Raw genomic sequence first — 23,724 nt, forward strand, 5'->3', positions numbered from 1 at the left:
TACAATCCACATTGGAAGAGACACAGCTGAGTTGGTTGGGTGATTTACACCGGATGAAGGATACCGTACCAATGAGAAGAGTGTTGAAAGCAAATATATTGAAAAACAAAAAAAAGGGAAAGGCTCATACAGACATGGTATGAAGTAATCGGGAAGATATTTTAGAGAAGTGACATGAACAGACGCAAGAAGGTTGACACGAAACCACAAAGAAAGGAAGAAATTTGTTAAGAAGTAAATTAAATAAATTAAACCTTACACCATGTTTGATTATATATATATATATATATATATATATATATATATATATATATATTGCTATTGAAGTACATGGAAAAACCTCAGGAAAGAATTGAGAATAAAGAGAGCTGGTGGTGACCAAACTAAGTTCAAGAGAAAATATATACAACCAACTTGATGCCAGGGAGGGTGGAAGCACATATATATATTATATATATATATATATATATATATATATATATATATATATATATATATATATATATATATATATAATAGCGAAACATAAAGCAAAGAAAGCCAAAGATTTTAATCAGATTAGATGTATTCGAAAGGAAAATAATAAAATACTAGTTCACGGAAAGGAATGTCAAAAGAAGATCGAAAAAGTATTTTGATAGTTTATTAGTGTGATCCCTAGTGCTTAATGTATGCTGATAATGTAGTGTTAGCAGGAACAGTGGAGACAAAAGCTCTTGAGGAAAAAACTCAGTAGGACAAAACAGAGTATTCAGAATCTTCCTTTAAAGATGGATAAAATTACTACAAATAAAGTAATTTGGTAAAGTTACTACAAATAAAATGATAAATTTGAATGATTGTGAAAAGTACTAATTTTAAGTACATAAGATCGATATTACATGGTAATGAGGAAATGAGATGGAGATGCATGTAGTAGAATTAGAGTAAGATGTAGAAAATAGAAGGAAAAGAGTGGTATGTTGTGTGACAAAAAGATTCCAATGAAACTAAAAGGTAAATTCTAAGATCTGGCTAATTTCAAAAATTTACTATGTCTACACGACTTGTATCGCAATAAAACTCTCGATTTATGTCAACAAAAATTAAGGTTAAATTTGTGTTGCAAGGTTTTATTGGTGGTGCCCTCCAAGCAGTTATATGCAAAACTAAAAGACAAACCTCGTCCCCCTCGCGGATGAAAAATCGGCTCTTAAAACTAGATAAAGTTAGTTACCTATAAACAAACGTTTTAATGAAGACTTATTTCTAGCAGAAATTAAAAGTAATTAACTTTTTTAAATGCCGTCTTGTGTGCAGTACAAATATCGACATTAATATTTGGAATACTTATAAACTGAAAATTTTTAAATTGTTTATAACTAAAAATTATATCAAAAATTTTGGAATCTTTGCGGGCAAACAAAAATTTTTCCTTTTAACTTAACTTAAGTTAAAAGTAACTGATATCAGCAGCACTGAGATAATCTGGAGAACTGCTTCTTGAAGTTCGGAAACACTTCAATAGATGTAAAAAAAATGTAATCCGTTATTATTTATCTTCAAGTGCTGCACCATCTGTTTAATAATGTATATATGTTGCTTCTTCAGATTGGAGAGACAGGGTTTCTGACCCTCTAACCCTCTTCCGTCTGCGACCTTGAAAGAGCTGAAAAGAAGGGACCCCGAGAAAGAACCAAATACCAAAACCGACATCCGCATCTCGGCAGGCTGTGGAGTGGAAGGCAGCCATGGTCGTCCCGAGACCGTACGTTCGTCCGTTCGTATACATACATAAAATGTTTTAGTTAATGGGCGTGCGAGAAGCAGGGCGAGAGGGGAGAGGATATAACAGACGACGAGAGAAACAGAGATACAGCGTCAGACGTAAATGTGACGATGTAAAAAATTGCACTACATTGATATATTAATCTAATTTTTGTTTTATTTCTTTTATTATTGTAATGTTCGACACATCAGATATTATTTCGTCAGTTAGTGTTGATATTCTTAAAAAACAATTGTTTTTAATATTGTTTGACGCAAGTTTTGACGTAAGTTATTTTCTTATGGCATCTTAATGGAATTTACTATTTTTGTTGGAAATAAACCACATATTACTTTAAAATAATTTTATTGGATTTTATTAAACATTAATGTTTGGTATTTTGAGAACGATTGTCCACATATGTATAATGAATCTCAGCGTTATTGAACGTATTCTTGTTTGGTGGTATTTAATTTGGAGCCATTTGCTATCTTTCTTACGCGTAAATGATCATACTGTTCCAGTCCGATGTTCTGAGAGATTTTTCCTGCTCAATTCTACATATAATTTCTTGAGTGTTGTCAACACCATTGACAATTAATACATGCATGTCCTAAGTCTTTTAAGAGTTAGAGTGCTGGTCTTATGATGATTGATATTCATAACGGCAACTGTATTCTAATAAATATTTCACTCATTTATTTAACAACGTTTAATCTGATGCGTAATTATACCATGCAAATTCCGCATCAGTCATTCTAATTCTGTTTTTTTTTTTCACACAGTCAGTTTGGTGTGATTTTCATAATGTAATTTATTTATTCCAAGTACCAGGTTCTGCTTATTATACATATTTCATTGTTTCCGTCTCTTTGGGACATTTATGTTTCTTTGGAAGTACATCTAGAAGAATTCAATAGTTAAAAAAACGCCAAGTATATTTCACCTTAGTATTCGATTTTCGAGGTCAGTATTCAACATTCTACATTTTTCACTTTTTAAATGCATTAAGTACTTTTCCACTTCTTCTTCTTCTTCTTCAGCCTTCAGTAATCCAACTTTGGACATAGGCCTCCCCCAAATCAATCCAGTGTTTTCTATTTTGCGCCACTTGCTTCCAGTTGTGTCCTCCGATTTTCTTAATATCATCAGCCCATCTCATTTGTGGTCTTCCTCTGCTTCTCTTTCCTAACCATGGCCTCCACTGTTGTATTTCGTGGTTCTATCTCTTATCCTTCAGTCGGGCATTGTGTCCTGCGAAGCTCCATTTTAATTTGGCAGCATGTTCTCCTGCGTCTTTTACTTTCGTTTTGCTTCTAATCCATTTGTTTGTTTTTTTGTCTACAAGTCTCACCCCGAGCATTAAACTTTCCATCGCTCTTTGTGCTTTTACTATTTTATCCATATTGGACTTGGTGAGTGTCCACGTCTGTGAACCATACGTGAGTATAGGGAGGATACATTAATCCTAAATTCTGGTTTTCAAGTACTGCTCTATTTTAGTGCTTTTCAAGATCCAACTCAGTTTTCCAAATCCTGCCCACGCTAACCTTATTCTTCTGGTAATTTCGGCAGTTTGATTTTCTTTGTTAATTTTCATTATCTGTCCCAGGTAGATGTATTCGCTTACTGTTTCTAAATTTATGTCGTTCAATGTTATTTCTGGAATGTTCGGTGTATTTGTCATTATTTTTGTTTTTTCCAAGTTCATCTTAAGACTTACTTTTTCCGAAGCTTGAAATAGTAGCGTGTACACAGAGGTGTAGAAAGCCAAAGGAATGACTACTACACTATTTTTCCCAGGAATATCATTATGATTGAGGAACATAATGATGGCCCCGAGTAGGGGCGCCTCCTAAATGAGGCAGGGGTACGAAAAATCTCCCGCTTGGTCATATTTGATATCGAAATGAGTTGTAGAATAGTGCGGGGTTTAAATGAATCCGGAAAAATATATAATACGATAAATGAGATGAGGAGACTGCATATATCAATTTTGGGTAGAAATGAGGTGGCCAGGATCTGGCCAATGTAATGTGGATAATCGTGAAGTATATTATTCAGAAGACAGCAATTATCATCGTTATGATATAAGATTCATAGTTTCAAGGGAAGTTAGCAAATGTGTTAGCGCTGTATGACAGGTATCTGAACGCGGCATTCAATATAATGATTCAGTTGAACGTGAAACACAGAAACATAAATTTAATACAAGTGTATACACCAACAGCGTAAAGTGAACTAAAAGAACTTGAAAAATTCTACGCAGATGTAAAAACTGCTACTGACCAAGTCAAGACCAGAGATCCCACCATTCTGATGGATGTTATAATGCGGAGAAAGTAATATTATTGGAGATTTTGGACTGGGCGATATAAATGAAAGGGGAGACTATTTCGCAGATTTTTGCAAAGAATATAATCTAAGTATAATGAATAATTTTTTCAAACTACCTAAACGGAGATTATATACGTGGAAATCTTCAGTAGATACCCCTCGTAATATGGTAAGAAAACAAATTGACTACATAACCATCAATTAGCGCTACAGAAATGCAGTAAAATCTGTAAAAACTTTTGATGGTGCCGATATTCCATCTGAGCACAGTCTGTTGTTGGGCGAATTAAAATTAAAGCTTGAACGGCTAAAACAACAGCGATCTTTTAACAAACTGGATATGGATTTTATTAGAAACAACAGTCAGGCGATTGTAAACAATTTTGAGAATGACGAACAACAAGAATCCATCGAGGGTCATTGAAACCAAATCAAAACGATTATAAATCTCCAAATCAACTCCAAACTTAAAAGATAACAATCAAAAAAAGCAACAGCCAGTGAACGATAAGAGTTTGAATCTAATGGACAAAAGATGCAAATTTAAGAATCAAAACATCAAAATACATTAACGTATTAATAAGGAAATAAGGACTAAAATACGAGCTGCAAAAGAAACATACTTCCAAAATAAATGTTTGGAAATTGAAGAGTTACAGGGAAAACATGCTGAAAAGAGAATGATGAAAGAAGTAACGGGTCACTACAAAAAACAAAGAAATATCACCGTTGGTAGAGACGACAAACTGATTATCAGTGATTTGGATAAAATAGATAGACGGAAAGAATGCATTGAGAAACTATTTAATGATGAAAGGTCCTATCTTGAAATTAAAGAAGTAGTGACAGGACCTGACATAGCTAGGGACGAAATTGAACGAGCAACAAGATTAGCAAAGACCAGAAAAGCGACGGGTCCGGATGGAATACGCTATATACCAACGGATTAGTTGCTGTCGACTTTTGTGACTATACCTAAAAAAACAAACGCGAAAAGATGTAGTGACTACCGAACCCTCAGCTTGATGAGCCATGTTTTAAAAATATTTCTTCGAATTTTGCACTCAAGGATGTGCCAAAAAATGAAGAACAACTTAGTGACACGCAGTTTGGGTTTCGCAATATCCCTGGAACCAGAGAAGCACATTTAGTATTCAGGTTATGGTACAGACATGCAGAGATGTCGGATATCCAATTTATATGTGTTTTATTGACTTTGAGAAGGGCTTTGATCGACTAAAACATACTGAAATGATAGCCATTCTTCAGCAGGTACATATTGAGGATAAAGATCTTCGTATCATTAAATTTTTTTACTGGCATCAGCGTGTAAACATCAGGATTGGCTAGGATATTTCTGAAAAGCTTCAAATACGAAGAGGAGTAAGACAGGATACATAACATATATTCGGAATTCGTTTTTAATAAAGCATTGGATAGTGTTCAACGTGTTATCAAAATTAATGATAATTTGATGAACGCGGATGACACGGTGTTAATTGCAAATAGTTACGAAGATCTTCAACGTCTGATTAATAATATTACCACAACGTGTGATGAATATGGACTGAAGCTAAACAATACGAAGACAATGTTAATGGTTATCAGTAAAACGCCAATACAACCAGAAGTGATAACAGCTTATGGAGAACAACTGGAGGGAATTGACAGTATCACTTATCCACAAGGAATCTAAGTTCCTGTAGTTGGCTGTATACAATATATCACAAATTTTTTTATTAAAAATACTTTATAAAAGGTATATAATTTAAATTATATACCTTTTATAAAGGATTTTTAATACAATTTTTTAGTATTACTTATCTTGGTTGTAATCTAAATAAGAACTGGGACGAGCAAAGAAATTAGAATACGTATAGACAACGTCAGAGCTGCATTTTTTAAGATAAAGAAAATCTTATGTGGAAACAATGTTACTTTGAGACTGAAAGTTAGATTAGTAAGATGTTCTCTATTCTGATGTTCTCTATTTATATGGTGCCAAAGGTTGTACTTTAACAGATACACTTCTCAGAAAACTTGAAGCCCTTGAACTATTAATAAAGGCAGCCACCATAAACGTTTATGGCATTTATGTAGATAGCATAATAGGTTATAAGAAGGAATATTAAGTAAATTACAAAATCATGGTAGATTTCCGTATCCAGCCTTAGATTAAAAAAAAAACAGCAAAAACCTCAAACCTCTTTTTCGACACTCAAGTTTGGGGTGCAGAATGTAATGTCAAGTTCCTTCAAGGAACCGAATTTTGACAAAGAAATAGTTTATCATGTTCCTTATTTAGCATTACCCTGGAAAAAGCTCTACAGTGATTAATAATAAAAAAAATAATCACCATTAATAGAAGCATAAAAATACTAGCGCATGTCGATGACATCAACATCATGGAAACAAAAAAAAGACCTAATGCAAGCTTTCAGAATGTTAATAGCAATAACAAAAAGAATAGGTTTATAGATTAATAAAAATAAAAAAAAGATTATGCAAGTTAAAAATGACATTTAAATAGACCCAAGACCTAAGCCTATTTTTTATTACATATTACAAAATCATTATAAAACATATCCTCAACAACAGAGAAAGATGGACGATGACAGATTAAGAATATGGACTAACGGGCCACCAGTAAAAAAGTAAGAATATTAGGAGTGAAATTTATAAAATTCCGACGCTTGCACTTGACAAAAATTTAAGGTAAGTCGAAGAAAAATACAGCTTATTGCGGTATTTTAATAACCCAATCACTGTTATACTCAAAATCAACTAATATTTAAAGCAATAATTTTAAATCTTAAAAACAACAATATGATGTCAATAAAATATATGTAGTTTTATATTTCACTATTATTTAATTTATATTGTAGAACAATAAAGTTCAATCGAAACAAAAAAAGCTCATTTAAATTCGAGGAATGTAGTAAGTGTAGACCGTAAATCGAAATAAAAAAACATTAAACCTCATTAAATATTTAACCTTTTCCAACTTTCTTTTTTTTACAAAAACAAAAACGGCTATTATATCATAATTTTCAACTTCCATAATTTATAAGCGGATTACTTTCAGGCCTCGAGTGCAATTGAGTTGATACCGCCGCGTGCGTTGCAGCGGCTACCTGTGTTACGCCGCACGATCTCAACGGGGCACCGCATTCCTACGATCAGGAACGATCTTTGTCGAAGGCACATTCCTGGCATGCCTCTCGCTATTCATTCAATTCATTATGTTGTACGCCATACATGAGCACTTCTTTGTATACAGTACCCGCCAAAAAGTACTCGTACACATAATAATTATTATCGATCAAAGACGACGAAGAATCTCATGAATTTCCTATTTAACATAAAAATTTGACTCGGGAATGCTTTTTACGTCCGGTAAAGGCTTGGAAATGGTAATATTTGTGAATAATGGATGTTATCAGGCTTCTTGTGCTTCAGGCCTTGAAATGTACACACATAACATGCAATGCCCAGATATAAAGTATATAAAAACATAAAATGTTGCTTTCGGGAGCAAAAAGTATAAATATATGTATAGAAAAACAAGCATGAGAAAGAAACTTTGCATTTATGATCAACTTCGTACGGGTGAAAGCCCCTATCGGCAGGAACAATAATTATAATAGATGAACTTACACATGAAGGGAACATACATCTCCTCTTCTCGAAAGGGTGGACAACAATAATAATTATAATAGTTGAACTTGCACATGAAGGGAACATACATCTTACCTTCTCGAAAGGGTGGACAACTGTGTCCAACCGACAAAGCTCGGATAAATACGAAATACTTTGGGATTGCGAATAGAAGCAATATTATTTTACGATTCATCATATATATAAAATTGTCAGGAATAATTAGGTAAATATCTCAGTAAATAAATGAATATTACAAGAAGATACACATTGGATATGGATACAATTTGAGCAACTTCCGAATACGGTGGAGATAAAGACCTGATCATGTCTTTTAGGATGGATTTAAATTTTATAAATTGAACGTTTGACATAGAAAAAATTGACCAATAGAATGCAATCCCCTTTTCAATATTCCACTTTAGAAATCGTTCTCAAAATATGAAGTGGAAATCTAAACGTCAAAATAAATTTAATTTAAAGTAAAATTGCTTATTCCCAGTAAAAATAGAAAAAACTAATAACATGCCACAAGAAAATAGCTTCGGAAGAATATAAAGAACATGGCATAGATCTATTTCTAAAGAACCAAACTTAAAACACCTACTAGAAAACTCCTAATTGATAAAAATAGGAAAAATTGATTATGAAAGATAGGTAATCTAGTCTAACTGGTAACTTAAAAACGTAAATATCGGTGACGAATAAGCGTACTCCTAGTATTGCACAAACATTATACTTAAATGAACCTAATTCTAAATCACTTTAGCTGTAGATCCGGCAATTAAAGAGTAGATATATCAAAACATGCAGACAAATGTTACCTGCAGAATACAATGCCTTTAAAATTTCGTCAACACTCAATCTAAATAGGCTAGCAATAAATAAATCTGTGACAGGTCGGTATTTTTCGGTTCATCGTTCAACTATGACCGCGTTGGTGTGGTGCCCCGCAGACAAAATGTCAAAATACCATTCGGGATTTGAAAAATTTGCTCTAAAGAATTTATTAAAAGTTCAACTTTCTTATTTCTTTACTTCTTTCTTAACTGTCTTGATTCGTTATATATTAATATTTTCTCAGTCACTCGTTGCATAATCCTGATATCTAAATAGAATTTTTTTTATAACTAAAAATGGACTGACACTACTCATGTCATTATTACAAAAAAAAAATCTTTCCAGCTATTTATCTCATTTAAATTTCTTTTGAACACAACATTATCAATTCGAAAAGTATAAGAAAGATGGCTTGGCAAGGTTTATATAATCTCTTGTAACACCGATATTTTTAGAAGAACGTCTTGTTTAAATTGTTTTGAAAATTATAGAACGTATTCAATCCATTTTTTCTAACGTTTTGATCTTTATAAAAACGACATAATCACATCTATATAAATTTTTTGCCGTTATATTTTTAATGTTATTTGGAGAATGATTCTTCTGTATAAATGAGTTTTCCAGAAAATCAGAAAAAAAAAATATGAAATTAGATCATCATCGTCATCATCTTTGGCTGGACAATCCTTTGTGGAACCTGGTCTGCACCAAGAATCGTTGCCATTCTGTTCGGTTGTTCTCATGTCGTCTCAACCTCATCCAACCACTTAATCCGAGGTCGGCCTTTGCTTCTTCTTCCTACAGGTGTTCCTGTAGTTAGCTTTTTAACGATCGTGTTGTCTGGCATTCGTATTATGTGTCCAGTCCATCTGAGTCACTCTGTTTTAACGAACGTTACGACGTCTGGATCATTAAAGAGTTGGTACAATTCGAAGTTATATCTTTTGCGCCACTGCTCTTGATCGTTTATAGTTCCAAATATTTTGCGAAGTATTTTAGGCTCAAATATTCCCAAAAGTCTTCCATTTTTCTGCGTTAGGATTGGAGTCCATCATCATCATCATCATCATCATCCAGCCTTCTGCGTCCAAAGTTGAACACTAATTTCTTCCAGTTCTGCTGATCTTGAGCTTCCTGCAGTCAATTTCTTTTGACGTCTGTCCATCGTGTAGGTGGTCTACCTTTACTGCTTCTATCTGCTCGTGGTCTCTACACTAAAAATTTTTGGGTCCACCGTCCATCATTCATTCTGGTCACATGGACCGCTCAGTTTTACTTCAGCCATGCTACGCGCTCTAAGAAATCTGTGACACCTGTCCTTATTTCCTCATTTTTAACCCTGGCTCGAGAGTCAGTTCAAGTCCAAGTTAAGTTCGGTTGTCTAAGTAACTATCGTTCCATGCTTCTCTAGGCTAGTCTGAGTTTGGGTAAGCAAAGTGTTTTATCGCCGTAAGTCATGATTGAAAGTACAAATTGATCGAACGTCTTCTTCTCGAAATAATTTGGCATGTTGCTCTTTAAAATGTCTGGTAGACATTTGGGCTCCGTAGGTGGCCCATGCTAAAGTCATTATTCTTCGCAGTTTAGCAGTTTGGTTGTTCATGACAATTTCATGACCAAGTATTTATATTTATGAACTAATGCTATTTCGTTGCAGCCGACTTTGCATTTTCCCTTGGTACCAGATTTGTCATGTATTGTGTCTTCCCAAAATTATGTTAAAAACAACTTATTTACAGGCGGCATCTAACTCAGTAAGCATCTGTGGCGTCTAACTCAGTTTGAGTCCATACTACGCACTATTTGTAAGGTTATTCGTTTCCCGTTTCTAGTTTGCTATAGGATTCTTAGTAACCAGAGTTTCTGATTCCAGTGTCTCGGCTGCCTTTTCTGAAGTGTCTCTGACTCTTTCACAAGTTTTAACACTTGATTTTAAGTTAGACATTGTCATTCCCGTTAGTCGCATCAGTTTTTCTGGTATACCAAATTCACGCATTGATTGGTATAGTACTGCTCTCTTGACACTGTCGTACGCGGTCTTGAATTCGACGAATAGGTGATGAGTTTCAATGTTAAATTATAAGGTAGTCTCGAGGATCTGTCTTATTGATTGAATCTGACGAATTGTTGATTTTCCTGGAGTGAATTTAGCCTGGTATTTTCCAATTATCCCCACTGTGAATACTGTGTAAACTTGTAGCCTTTCATAGAGAATATTTGCTAGTATTTTGCAAGCAGTTATTAACATGATTATACCTCTGTAGTTGTCCCACATGAGAAAAGAGGTCCAGGACGAAGAAGAATATCCTGGCTGCATAACCTGCGAAAATGGTTTAACTTAACCACTACCGGACTTTTCAGGGCAGCAGTCAACAAAGTCAGAATAGCCATGTTAGTGTCAAACATCCGTAACGGATAGGCACCATAAGAAGAAGTTGTCACTGGAGCTGGTGACGGTTTTTATTTAACGGACATATCACGCCTTAAGACTATTCACAGGTCTCATATTTATGGTCTCATTTTGCTAGACAAGAAATAAAAGTTTATGCAGTATCTGCGTGGCCACATTCCTATAGAGCTCATTGCAAATTTGATAAATTTTTGGTGATTATTCTAAGCTTTTTAATGGCTTGAGCAACCTTCTCAATGGTGTTTTTCGTTTGAATTGAATAGATTTCGTTTTTACTTGGAAAAATTCAACCCATCGCTTCCAGATTGAGACCATAAAATGAAACATAGAGACAAAATGGGGAAGAAAGAGAACATTTCGAGTACACGACATTGCACATGTTATTGCTTTGGGTAAGTAAAGTGAAGATCATTAGTATATATTTTCAATTTGTGTAGGGCAAGATAGGTTGATTTCGCTAATATTGCGAATTGAGATTGAACCAGTTTAATCAAGTTTCACTTCCAATTGCTATTTGGTGTAAAACTGAAAAGCGAAAATCAAAAACTAGTTGCAAAATAAATCGATCTGAAGTTTGGCAGATATACATAGTTGTGAAGGCAAGGTTTGCTTGCTTTATTATAAATTCCGATTAACCAATAGTTTTGAATCTGTTAGATAGCTCAGTGGGATCGCAGCCTAGCTATGTTGTCAGCAGTTTAGTGGGTTCATAGTTCGGGCCACACTACTGCTAGAAATTGTACAAACTTAGAATTATAAACTCTAAATTGAATCTGCGGATTTGAATTATAATTCAAGAGTTTATCAAATGAATATAAGACGCTAGATGTTTTTTCCGTGATCGTTCCATTTTTTTTCTCCTAATATCTACTAATAATGTATTATTATGTGACTGTAAGAATCTAAGTGCATTTCATTAATTTTTTATTAATCTATTCTCTATATCTGCAAGTTTTATACCAGTATTTTTACCGGTTTAATTGCAGATAAAATCCATGTTACCCGTAAATCATGATTATTTAATTTCCGACCCTGTTTCAAGATATTTATTATCTTTTCTTTATTGAAGTACGTAATTGTTTTGCACCAAACTGTACGCGTCTACAAAGTACAGTACATTACAACATTCAGCATACTATTAATTTCTTGCTGAAGAGTATACGATACGGTATTCATATAAAAAGAGAAAAATGTTATTGCTACCAGCAGATGTTTGTATATAATAAATATCTTCCCCAAAAGAGGCAGCCACAGCTGGATAAACAATCAGCGACATCTTTGTTGCTCTTGTACATATTTATATAACGTATACACACATATGTATGTATCTTTTGAAAACGTTCTAATTATTATAGAGGAATTTAAAGGAATATTAAGTTAAATAGATTAATGAAGATAATCAAGAGTTATGCAAATATCAACAATACTCAATTTTATTGCAAAATTTCGTAAGATTCTACAAGAAAACTTAGACTTATGATTTTAAAACAATAAATTTAAGTATAATGAAAATGATAACCATAGCAGTGAAAACCATGGGTCTATCAGTCTATCATTGCTTTTGATACAATGTGGTGAGAACAATATGTAATCAAAATATGCAAATGATTTTGCATTTTAAAAGCATTTTCTTGCATTCTTTATCTACATCAGTTTGCGCTTATTTTACAAGTTGATCTAGTGTTTTTCTTTTCAATAATTTGTTTTACTTGACTTAACATTCTGTATTCATTTGAAACCAATAAATTTATATAACAGCTACATTTACATATAATTTTTTGTGTATTTTTACATACAAATTTAATATTCAATCAGAAATACCTTTCTCATAAAGTTCTAGCGGAACGTTTCTCAACATAATATGATTTTCAACATTCCAAAGTTGTTTGGAATTTAGATTACCTTTTAGTACATTCTTGGCTTTTCATTTATGTCAATCTTATCACCTGTTATGTGGGCTATGAAATTAATCTTGAACTATAAAAAAGTCGATAGGTCGAACATTCCGAAAGAAATCAGAAATGTGATGCAGACGTGTATTGTAGACTAGTATCTTATTCAGTTGATATTATATAGTGTTATAGCATTATATAGTGTTATAGTAAAAAGCACTTATTTCTTCTTTGTCCATTGAGGCCAGTCTCTCGTAAATTTTTTCTTAAGTTTGTGTAAATTATTTATCATTTCTTGTTTTCTTTATCAATGTTTATTATACGTCACAAAAAGGGTTGGAGAGAAAACGTGTTAAAAGATGGCGAACACGCTCAAATAAATCAGTTTTTGCTCTTGTATGCGCAACCGCTGCAGCCAAGCGGGTGTACGTTTTCATTTACAATTTTTCAGTTAAAATTATCTTCTATTAGGATTATTTGTTACTTAAAATATGCCATCTCAGTCACCATATCCTGATGTTTTATAAAGAACAGAGTATTTGAAGATGATTGAATTTTCAAACAAGGACCCAACGATAGGCAATGTATTGTTTGACTGCAGATCTTCAAAAGTACTCGCCATATTTGTTTTTTAAACAATATAAAGATCTAGAGGAACAACAATAAATAAAGGAAGGAAACATAAGTGCTACAATTCCGAATAGTATAATTGTTTATACAGATGAATCAAGGAGATTCCACTAATGTTGGTATTAATAAAGAAAAAATAACCAATACCTTGTATTTCATGTTCGTATGATTCAATTTAAGACTTCCCTATAAATCGACAGAGAAAATCAAATATTCACATAGATCTACTTATAAAAAAAATGGTAAAAATAAGATATTTCGTGCGAAAAAATAAATTTTCGACAAAAATCTGTTTTTTGACCCACAATAATAAAAATATCAGCTTGACTAGCAAACACCCAAACATATTACAAAGTTATTTCAATTATTCCAAGAATGTTCGTTATTGTTATTCGATTTGGATTTGGATCGAGCGAGACCCAAAAATAATGGGCCACTCAATGCCAAACAGTGTGATTAGGTGCACTAAAAATGGTCAACAAATTATGTAAAAGACCCGGGCAAATACTCGTCATGCAGTCGAAGAAAAAGAAGAAAAAAATTTATAGAAGAAAAAAGAGCCGTTTTATTTCACATCACAACAACCTCGACATTCCTGAGTCGTGGCTCGTGCCCGCATGTATGGGTCGAGACGGGAAGGGGGAGGACGGTCTCAACACTGACCTCACTTGCCTTTGATGCAACGTTGCCAAATTCCAATTTTCGAGGTTTTAATTGTCTATTAACTAATCAAATGTGAACAAATTATAATAAAACTACATTACACATTCTTTTAATTTTTACTAGTGAGCGATGCGTTTTAATGCGTAAAAGCCATGTTGATTCGACCATATTTTGACAGTTTGACTGGAGTAATTACATTTCTCCATAAATTTCAAGCTCAAACGATGCAAAATATAATTAACGACTAAATAACCTAACAAGACTAGATGTTCCAGGATCTCTAAATATAAATATTTAGCTATGGAAATCTGAAGAGAATCTAAGAAAAAACGTAATAAAACGGATTATCTATCAGTATGTCTTAGGGATGTCATATAGAGATAGAGCTGAGACTTAACGAACGAATGGCACATATACTGACAATATAATGGGATTCTACCAAAGAGCCTTCTTGCAAAAAAGGCTCTTTGGTAGGATCCCATTATATTGTCAGTATACAGATCTACCAATAGAATACCAAATATACAGAAGAATACAGAATACCAAAAGGATTGGTAGGATTAATTAAAATGGCAATAAGGAAAGTTGAATGCAATTGGATCTTTCAGAACCATTTTTTTACTTATTTTATTGACTACTATTTAGAGGACTGTGCCAGGGAGATGTGCTATCATGCACGCTATTCAACCTAGCGGTAGAAAAGGTTATGAGAAATTCGGGAATAAACTTAATGGGTACGATATATATCCGTAGTATACAAATAATGGCATATGCTGAAGATATCGTGATTATTGTAAGAACCTGAAAAAAGCAGTTGAAGCTTTCACACGTATCATGTAGATGGATGAAGGTGATCCTGCTAAAATAACTATCCTAAACAGGCCGATCGGAAAAAGAAGAAGAAGGCGACCTAACCTCCGATATCTGGACGATTTGCAGTAAGATTTAAGGAAGATGGAGTCCTCCATACATGTACTTAAACATGATATGTTTCGTAACACTGTGACAATTGAGAATTAAGTTTATTTATAATAAGCTCTAGAATGATGAAATTAATTTTAACTTTTACAGCAACATTTTAATTTTAATGTATTAAACAAAAACATATTTGGATATGCAGAATCAATTTTATTGCCACTATAACTAGTTTTATATTCGTCAATTCTAATTTTAAAATTTGGACAGGTTCTTTATGTGAATTAGTTCAACACGTTCACATAAATGTAATATATGTCATGGATAAGTAATATTATTGAAGAATTCTTTCAAAAATATACATATTTTGAATTAATTCGTTGAATCTAATAAAATACCTTTCAAAAACATACAATGACAATAAATAAAACTTAAAATAAACAAAAAAAATACAAAAAAAGATAGAAAACATAATAAGAAAGAAAAGACAAAGTTATCAGAAAGTTATATGGAGAGAATATAGTGTAGAGAGTTATATAGTATAGAAAGAAAAGACAAAGTTATAAAAAATGGCTCAGAACAAGAACATCAAAGGATAGAAAAATATATACCAGATACAATTTTGCAAAAAAAAACAGTAATGAAGTCTAAAAAAGGAATTTTGGGATACAAATGTAGTGAGCCACGAAAATCAAAGTCGAGAGCTGTCTGGAAAACAAAAAAGAGGTTTTGACAATTGAACCCACTGAACTATTAAACTGGAAGAAATATTACGAAGATTTTACTAAGAATAGGGCGAATTTTCTCGATGTGAAATATGAACTAGACATATCGGATGCAGTAGTAAATTGTATAACAACTGATAAAATAAAACAAGCATTAAAAGGTATGAAAAATAAGAAATCACCTGGGTCTGGAGGTTTACCTACTACAGCTAATAAAAAATCCATCGGAAGTGGTAATACAAACCCAATGTGATAGATTCAACGACTGCTTAAATGGAGGAAAGATTCCTGAAGAATGGAAAATAATGTATATAACTTTCGATTTATAAAAAGAGTGAAAAGAAAAAATGCGAACTTATAGAGGGTGACATCACCTATTGGTAGACAGTATGGACGACTTTTAAGAAATGGCAGATATACAAGAACAGAGTGGCTTTACAGCTGGTAGGTCTTGTACTTATTCTATCCCAGACAGCTAATCGAGAAAACTAAAGAAGTTAATAATGAACTACACTTAACATGGTTAACCTGAAAAAAGCTTATGATAGCGCACCCCTGAATAAGTTGTTGCTTGCCAAGAAACAGCAAAATATCGCACTCACTTATGTAAACGCTGTTAGAGAATTGTATGAAATAATGGACAGTATAAAGCAATTCTATGGTAGCTCGAATTGGTTGTCCAATTCCACCAGGTTGTCATTGCTGAAAATGAGAACGACGCAAACTACATGATAAGGAAATTACTTGAAGAATACTCAAAATGGGATCTAGAAATTATTGATGCAAAATATATAAAAACCGATGCAGAGAACATTAGAAGAACACAATGTTGCCGATACTTAGAATTTCAGTTAAATGAAGATGGAAAGGATAATGCAGATATATATAACAAAATAGGAAAAGTTTGTAAAATCAAACGAAGAAAAAGTTGTTCAGATCGTTGGTAGAAAGCACTGTAACATACAGAGAGGAGCAGAAGTGTGGATATAATCAGAAGAGAATAAAAGAGTTTTATAGATGTTGTCAAGTTACATTATTAGATCCTGTCAGAAATGAAGAAATTCTGAATAGAGCGGGTATAGAAACGAAGTTAGTAGACAATACAGAAGCGAAACAACTCTCCTGGTACGGCCATAATAAGAGAATCCCACACGAAAGATTACCAAAACAAATTTATAATTAAATCCCAAAAAGAAGAAGAAGAGACCGTCTAGCACAAAAATATGAAAAGAATTTATCAGACGCGATGAGGAGAAATTTTGATAAAGACGCCTGGAATGAGAAAAAAGAATGGCGTAAGAGGTGCGGGAAGCTGTCAAGTTAGCTGTAAAGAATGGCTAAAATATAAAAAAAATACGTAAGTTAGCTGTAAAGATCGCTAGAATAGAATAGATACGTTTGATCTCGTACCCATGAGATAATTCATATGAGAAAGACGAATAGTAATGAATAGTAGTTATCAATGCATATTTTTAAAAAATTTCAACATCTAATCACATAATTTGATAAATTGTTGCAATTAACCTGAAATGCTTAATAATGTATCTATAATAACTAGTGTCACTATTAAATGCATGTTAATTTATAATATATTAGACTTGATTAGCTTCGTGCTACAGAAAACGTGTGGGTTTTGCATAAAGGTCTTAATCTAGACGTAACTATATATAGGATAAGTTATAAGATTAAAAAACTGGATGGAATAATCATTTATGGAGTAATAATGAATGAATTAGTCATATATTGAATAAAATATTGCATTATTTTGAACGTGTTGCACGTTATTTGCTGCATGGAAGTAGTGTGAAACAATCGACTGTTTTCTCTGTTTAACATTCCATTCTAGAAGCGTAATTAGAAACCATCGACGTAGTATCCATAATTTTAGAAACAATAAGTGATTTGTAATATCATTCCCAAATCATGAAATAATTATTATTATACAATGACGATAGTTTATTGTCGCATTCAGTTCAATTACGTTCATTCAATTAAATCGGTATTTTTATATAGCGCGATTATATTATATTTGAGCCAATTATGATAATGCATTTCGCAAGCTAATACACATGTGTATGACTAACAAAATATACGAAGCTCCGATGGAATCATATTTTTGTTCTACGGTTCATACGTAAATTAAAAGGTGGAAACATGAACCAACCAAAACTATCAACAGGAAGGCATAGAAAATATATCAATATTACGAAGACAAATACATTCCTTTGATATTAGTAATGAAATTACGAACATCGCCTACGCACTAATCTACGTACTATCCAATGCAGTCTACAACAAAGCAGTCTTCTAGCTTACCGTATCTTACCGATCTAGAAGAGATTATTCTGGGTATTTAACCAACTCATAACAAGTTCATTATAATAACAGTTTATTCCGTTAATTCATCATCATCAGTGGTACTACAGCCCTAATATTGAGCCTCGACTTCCACAGTCTATTTCGCCAGTCGTTTCTGTTTATTACCAACCGTTGCCAGTTTGCTGCGCCATTAATAGGGATCGTCTAGGTGGGTAATTTTCATTTAGTCCTGACACATGTCTATGCCTTCCTATTTTTATAAAATATATTATATTCCCACTGTTTACTATTTCTTTATACTCCTCGTACAACTCGAAATTATATCGGCTTCTGCAAATACCATTCTTACAGATTGAGCCCATTATTCTTCTTAGTATCTTCCTTTAAGCAAAAGAAATGAAAAGTATGAATTTTAAATTCATTGGTTTTTTCTAAGATTTGACGTGGCACAAAAATCTCGTTAATTGTTGACCTACCTAGCCTAAAACCGCTTTGGTATTCACCAAGCAGTTCTTTCAAGTACGTACTTAAACGGCTATATAGGTTGTTAAAGAATATTTTGTATATTGTGTTCAGAAGACCCTTGTAATTTTTACACTCAAATAAATTTCCCTTTTTGATCAATGGACATATGATTCCAGTGCACAATTCTTCTGGCATTTGTTCTTCTTCGCAGACTTTGACGAATAAGTTATAAATTTGATGTATAATGATGTTATCTCCATGTTTGATAAGCTCTGCGGGAATACAGTCGACTCCTGGGTAATAGTTGTTTCTGAGGCGTGTGATTGCGTCTCTCAATTCCAATATTGAAGGAGGTTCTACGAGACTATTGTTTCTTGGTCTCTTAGGTGACGTATAATTTTCCACTTCGATATCAAGTAGTTCTTTAAAGTGCTCATCAGCTTTGTTCTGCGTCATTGGTACAAATTATATGTCCACAAATTCCGTTAAATGTTTAATAAAAATATATTACATATAAACTCAGTTACTTTTTTTTTACAACTTATTCCAACTACGCGAGAGATAAAAGGCAAGTAATTTAACAGGTACTGCAACTTCTTTAACACCGAATCACTAGTCTCATGAACCACTCACTCAAAATATTCTTAAACATCATCCATGCTCGCATATACAAGAAATTGGAGGAGGGTAGTGCTGATGTACAATTTGGATTTCGCAGCGGTCTTGGCACAAGAGAAGCACTTTTTAGCATACAAGTATTGATACAACGAGCAAGAGATGTTAATACAGATGTCTTTGCCTGTTTCATTGAATTCGAAAAGGCATTTGAAAAGTACAGCATGAGAGGCTTATTGAAACTTTGCGAATCTCAAACATCGATGACAAGGATATAAGAATAATAGCCAATCTCTATAGGACACAAGTAGCCAAGATTCGAGTAGACAATCAATTATCCGATGAAGTCCCAATACAAAAAGGAGTACGCCAAGGTTGCATACTCTCGCCTTTGCTGTTTAATGCGTACTCTGAACATCTATTTCGAGAAGCTTTGGGAGATACGACTGATGGCGTGATTGTTAACGGTGAAGTAATAATCTAAGATATGCAGACGACACTGTCCTTGTTGCGGATAGTGCTGAAGGATTGACACCAAACATAACCCCATACCATCCTCTGGGGGTGAGCAGGGGTCAACTTTGAATTCTTAAATGAGAACCCCAATTTTTTATTGCAGATTTGGATTTTTTATGCAAAAATAAGTAATTTTTATGCAGGACGAATTGTTGATAGAGGGCGCTATAATCGGAAAAATACGATTTTTCCTGATGAAAATTATGGAATCGGTCTAATAAAATAAAAAATGGGAGTTTCAATATTTTTCAAAAATCTATCGAATGACACCAAATACGACTTCTCACCTATACCTACCTCCTGGGGTTCTGGCGGGAGTCAACTTTGAATTCGTAAATAGAAACATCATAAACTGTTTCGATAGTTTTCCTAGGGTATCGATAAAGCATTTTTTACGACTATAGCGCCATCTATCAACAATTCGACAAAAATGTTTCGAATAAAAGTATCTAATTCTTTTATGATAAATTCAAATCTGTAATAAAAAATGGGGGTTCCCATTTAAGATGTCAAAGTTAACCTCCGCAAACACACTGGGGATGGGGCTGGAGGGTAGTGTTTGGTGTCATTTGATATATTTTTGAAAATTATTAAAAACTTTGTTTACGTTTTTCGATCAGATGTATATTTCCGAGATACTCGATCGTCCCCCTTCTGTTGGCACACACGGTATAAGTTTAAAAGACAAAACACTATAAATGTTAAAATAAGTAATACTTTAACAAAAATGTCTCCAACATTTATAATTAAACTCTCCTTACTGGGAGTTTGTGTGAATTATGATTAAAAAATAGCCTGCATACTTCTCCAAACGTGGTCACAAATAAAGGCAAGAGGAAATAAAACGTTAAGAATTATTTTCCGATTTGTTTTATTAACTTTAAGAACTGTTAGGTTTTGTTATGCAAATTATTTAACACGTTAATTAGTACCTTTTGCATCACAATAGGATATATTTATATTTATACAAAACATGGAGGATACGATTTGTTGTCCATCGAATTAGTTTTCCTTTTTTATGGGATTTATTCCAATCGTTGTTACCGATTTTGATCCTAATTCGTCACAAAAAGGTTTTATATTATGTCTAAATGAAAGTCGAGTACAACATCTTAACATTTACAGGCAATAAACTCTATGGCCATCGGCTTATTAGCAACAATTAAATGCCTATTCGTTGCAAAATTCAAATGTGGAGCACAAATAAACAATTAAAACATACCTACGGAAAAATTAACTGTAAATTCACAATAAATAAGCTTCTATTTACATATTATGACAGTTGACGTTGTTAGCAAACAACTTAACGTATGTATTTTAGTTGGTACTAATTGAAATATACAATAAATTACGACAATTATAGCCCACGGAAATATTTTGATGATAGGTATTATGACCCCGCGATATACCTTATTACTATTATTTGTACATTAATTGCTTTCACTTTTTCGTAATCTTGCTATGTCATCAATTATTTCTGCGTCAGTTCATAAGTCAACGAGTGGGTTTATTCGCAGGGTCAAATTCAAAATTTTCATCTTTCATAGAAATTAAAAAGTGTAATGAATGCAATTAAGGAAAAATAGCGGTATTTAACTTTTTTTGTCTGCTATTTAAATGTTCAGCTGATTAATCATCCGCTTAACCCTCATTCATGTTATACAGTCACAATTCGGAAAAAAAATGTGGATTGAGATTATAAATGTGAATTAAGATTTTCGATATAGATGATATTTCGTTATTAACAAACACATGAGCTAGAAATGTTTGCTTATATGGTCAACTCAATAAATTTTTTCAAATGTTAAAAGATTTAAATGTTTATAAGATTGACACAGAAAGCGATATGGGACACAATTCCAAGCCAAGTGTCAACTAGTACACGTCAAGAACTACCTTCGATAATTAGCTTCAGAAGCTGACTATTTTTAATGGAAAGCAGTAAAGCAGTAAAAACATTAAAAAGTCCTCAATTTAGAAATGTGGCGACTGCCTAAAAACTTACATCGGTCAAACTGGTAGAACTTTTAACAAACGTATAGCAGAACATAAAAGGGCTTTCAATAATAGAAAAAAATGATTCTACGTACGTACTTCAACTTCTAGACCAAAATCATTCCTTTAATGACGAATTTCAAATTCTTCACATTCAAAATAAAGACCGTAAGCTTATTAGAATCTATGAAATATTTAAAAGAACAATGAACAAATTAAAAAATAGAGACATAATTCTTAATAACCAACTTGGAACAAACAATTCTCCCCTACTCAACTTATTCAGTTAAAGACTATAAAGCGTAAACGCATAACAAAAATAGATCCCTTGAGAAAGGCACTCTGCCAAAAGAGCTGTAGTGATAAAAAAGTATAATAAATTTTGTGTAAGTTTTGAAAACAAAAGTTTTCAGTGTTTTCTTATACCCAATAATCTGATCTTCCCACTAGTAAAAATATAACCATTGCAACATATGCAGATGATACCGTTGTTATGGCATCTCACAAAGATCCCGTCATTGCTTCTAAAATCTTGCAGACTCACTTGGATGTTATATCCTCCTGGCTAATTAAAGCAAATGAAACTAAATATATCCATGTCACCTACGCTCTAGGAGGGGTGCTTGTCCAACTGTGACAATAAATGGTCGGTTCTTTCAACAAAAAGAAGATGTAAAATAGCTGGGAATCCATCTGGACCGACGATTAACTTGGAGGACACATATATATTCTCTAACGCATATAAAATCCCTCCAATGCAGTGAAAAAAGCATCAGATTTTTCGAATCAGTACTGTTCTATAGTGTAGTGTTGTGTAGTAGTGAAGTTTTCCAAATCTAACCTTGATAAGTAAAAGGAAACTGTCACTGGACAGTTTTTCTAAATGTTTTGTTACTGTCATTAACATTTGCCTATTATAAAACTTTACAGATTGAAAATTAAATGGGATGTTTAATAAAAACATTTTTAAAGGGATAAAAATTATAGTGCTTACTTCTAAAACATCTTGAGCGGTTATGAGGTATTCCCTTAACATGGCTTCTTGTATTGCCCTCCATTCTTGTCGTGGGTCTTCTAGTTGCGTTGCTTCTGAAAATTAAATATTTATTGGTTTTATCAACATTCAAGTATACAATTAATTTTATTTATTAATTTATTTGGCTATTTAATAGAACATAAATCCGTTTCATATGAAACAATCTAAATTGTGTTACATTCTTTGAGCTTCCCCTCTAGAAACGGGCATTTTATGTTTTTCGTACTAGGACACAGATTAATCAAATGTCAGATATAAAAATTAATCTATATTTGTATTTCGTTGACCTAAATAAAAACTTTCAGTGCCATATCTGTCGTGGTATAACTACAACGCATTATAGAAGTATTGATAAGCTAATCGAATGGAATGGAAATGGAATTAGCCGTAAATATTTTCGCAAAACAATTTTCTTGTAACTTTCACAAAATTATTTCAACAAGAATGCCCATTAAGTTGGTTTATGTTTCTGGCAATGTAACACCAATCAGTCAATCATTTTTCGTTATGAAGAATTCAAACAGACGGATTAGTTTTAGCAAATTTGACATGAATCAAAAAATTAGTCCCCCCCCCCCAAGACCAGGGCCTGTTAAAGTGAAATGGAACCGGCCGAAATAATAAACAGGCCTCTATGTAATAAGTATCTCTCAATCAAAGCCATGGTTTATTTAAGAATTATTACAAAAATGCAATATTGAGATACAAGCTTTTGCCAAATCGATGGAAAGGAGCCTATGTGACAATGATTTATAAACAAGGGAAGAACAGCATTTTCCCGCAAAATTACAGGCCAATTAGATTACTTCCAGTAGTCAGCAAAATAGTAGAAAGAGCAAAGCTGATTTTGATCTGGGTGATCCTGCGTGGATAATATATTTACAATGAAACAATTGACAGAAAAGAGATTAGAAAGAGGAATGGAGCTTCACGCCACTTTTATAGGCCTGTATAAGGCATTC

General features: G+C 33.1%; 1 protein-coding gene across 1 annotated transcript in view; it reads right to left on the reverse strand.

Moving 5' to 3' along the window:
* Positions 1-23,724, reverse strand: part of kibra (WW and C2 domain containing protein kibra) — a 131,994-nt gene that overhangs the window by 65,782 nt on the left and 42,488 nt on the right. Inside the window, exon 3 of the mRNA XM_072520370.1 lies at positions 22,721-22,815. Coding sequence (XP_072376471.1) covers positions 22,721-22,815 — 95 coding nt within the window. The remainder of the gene's footprint in view (positions 1-22,720; positions 22,816-23,724) is intronic.

The sequence above is a fragment of the Diabrotica undecimpunctata genome, chromosome 1 (genome assembly GCF_040954645.1).
Source record: "Diabrotica undecimpunctata isolate CICGRU chromosome 1, icDiaUnde3, whole genome shotgun sequence".
In the NCBI taxonomy this organism is placed as follows: Eukaryota; Metazoa; Arthropoda; class Insecta; order Coleoptera; family Chrysomelidae; genus Diabrotica; species Diabrotica undecimpunctata.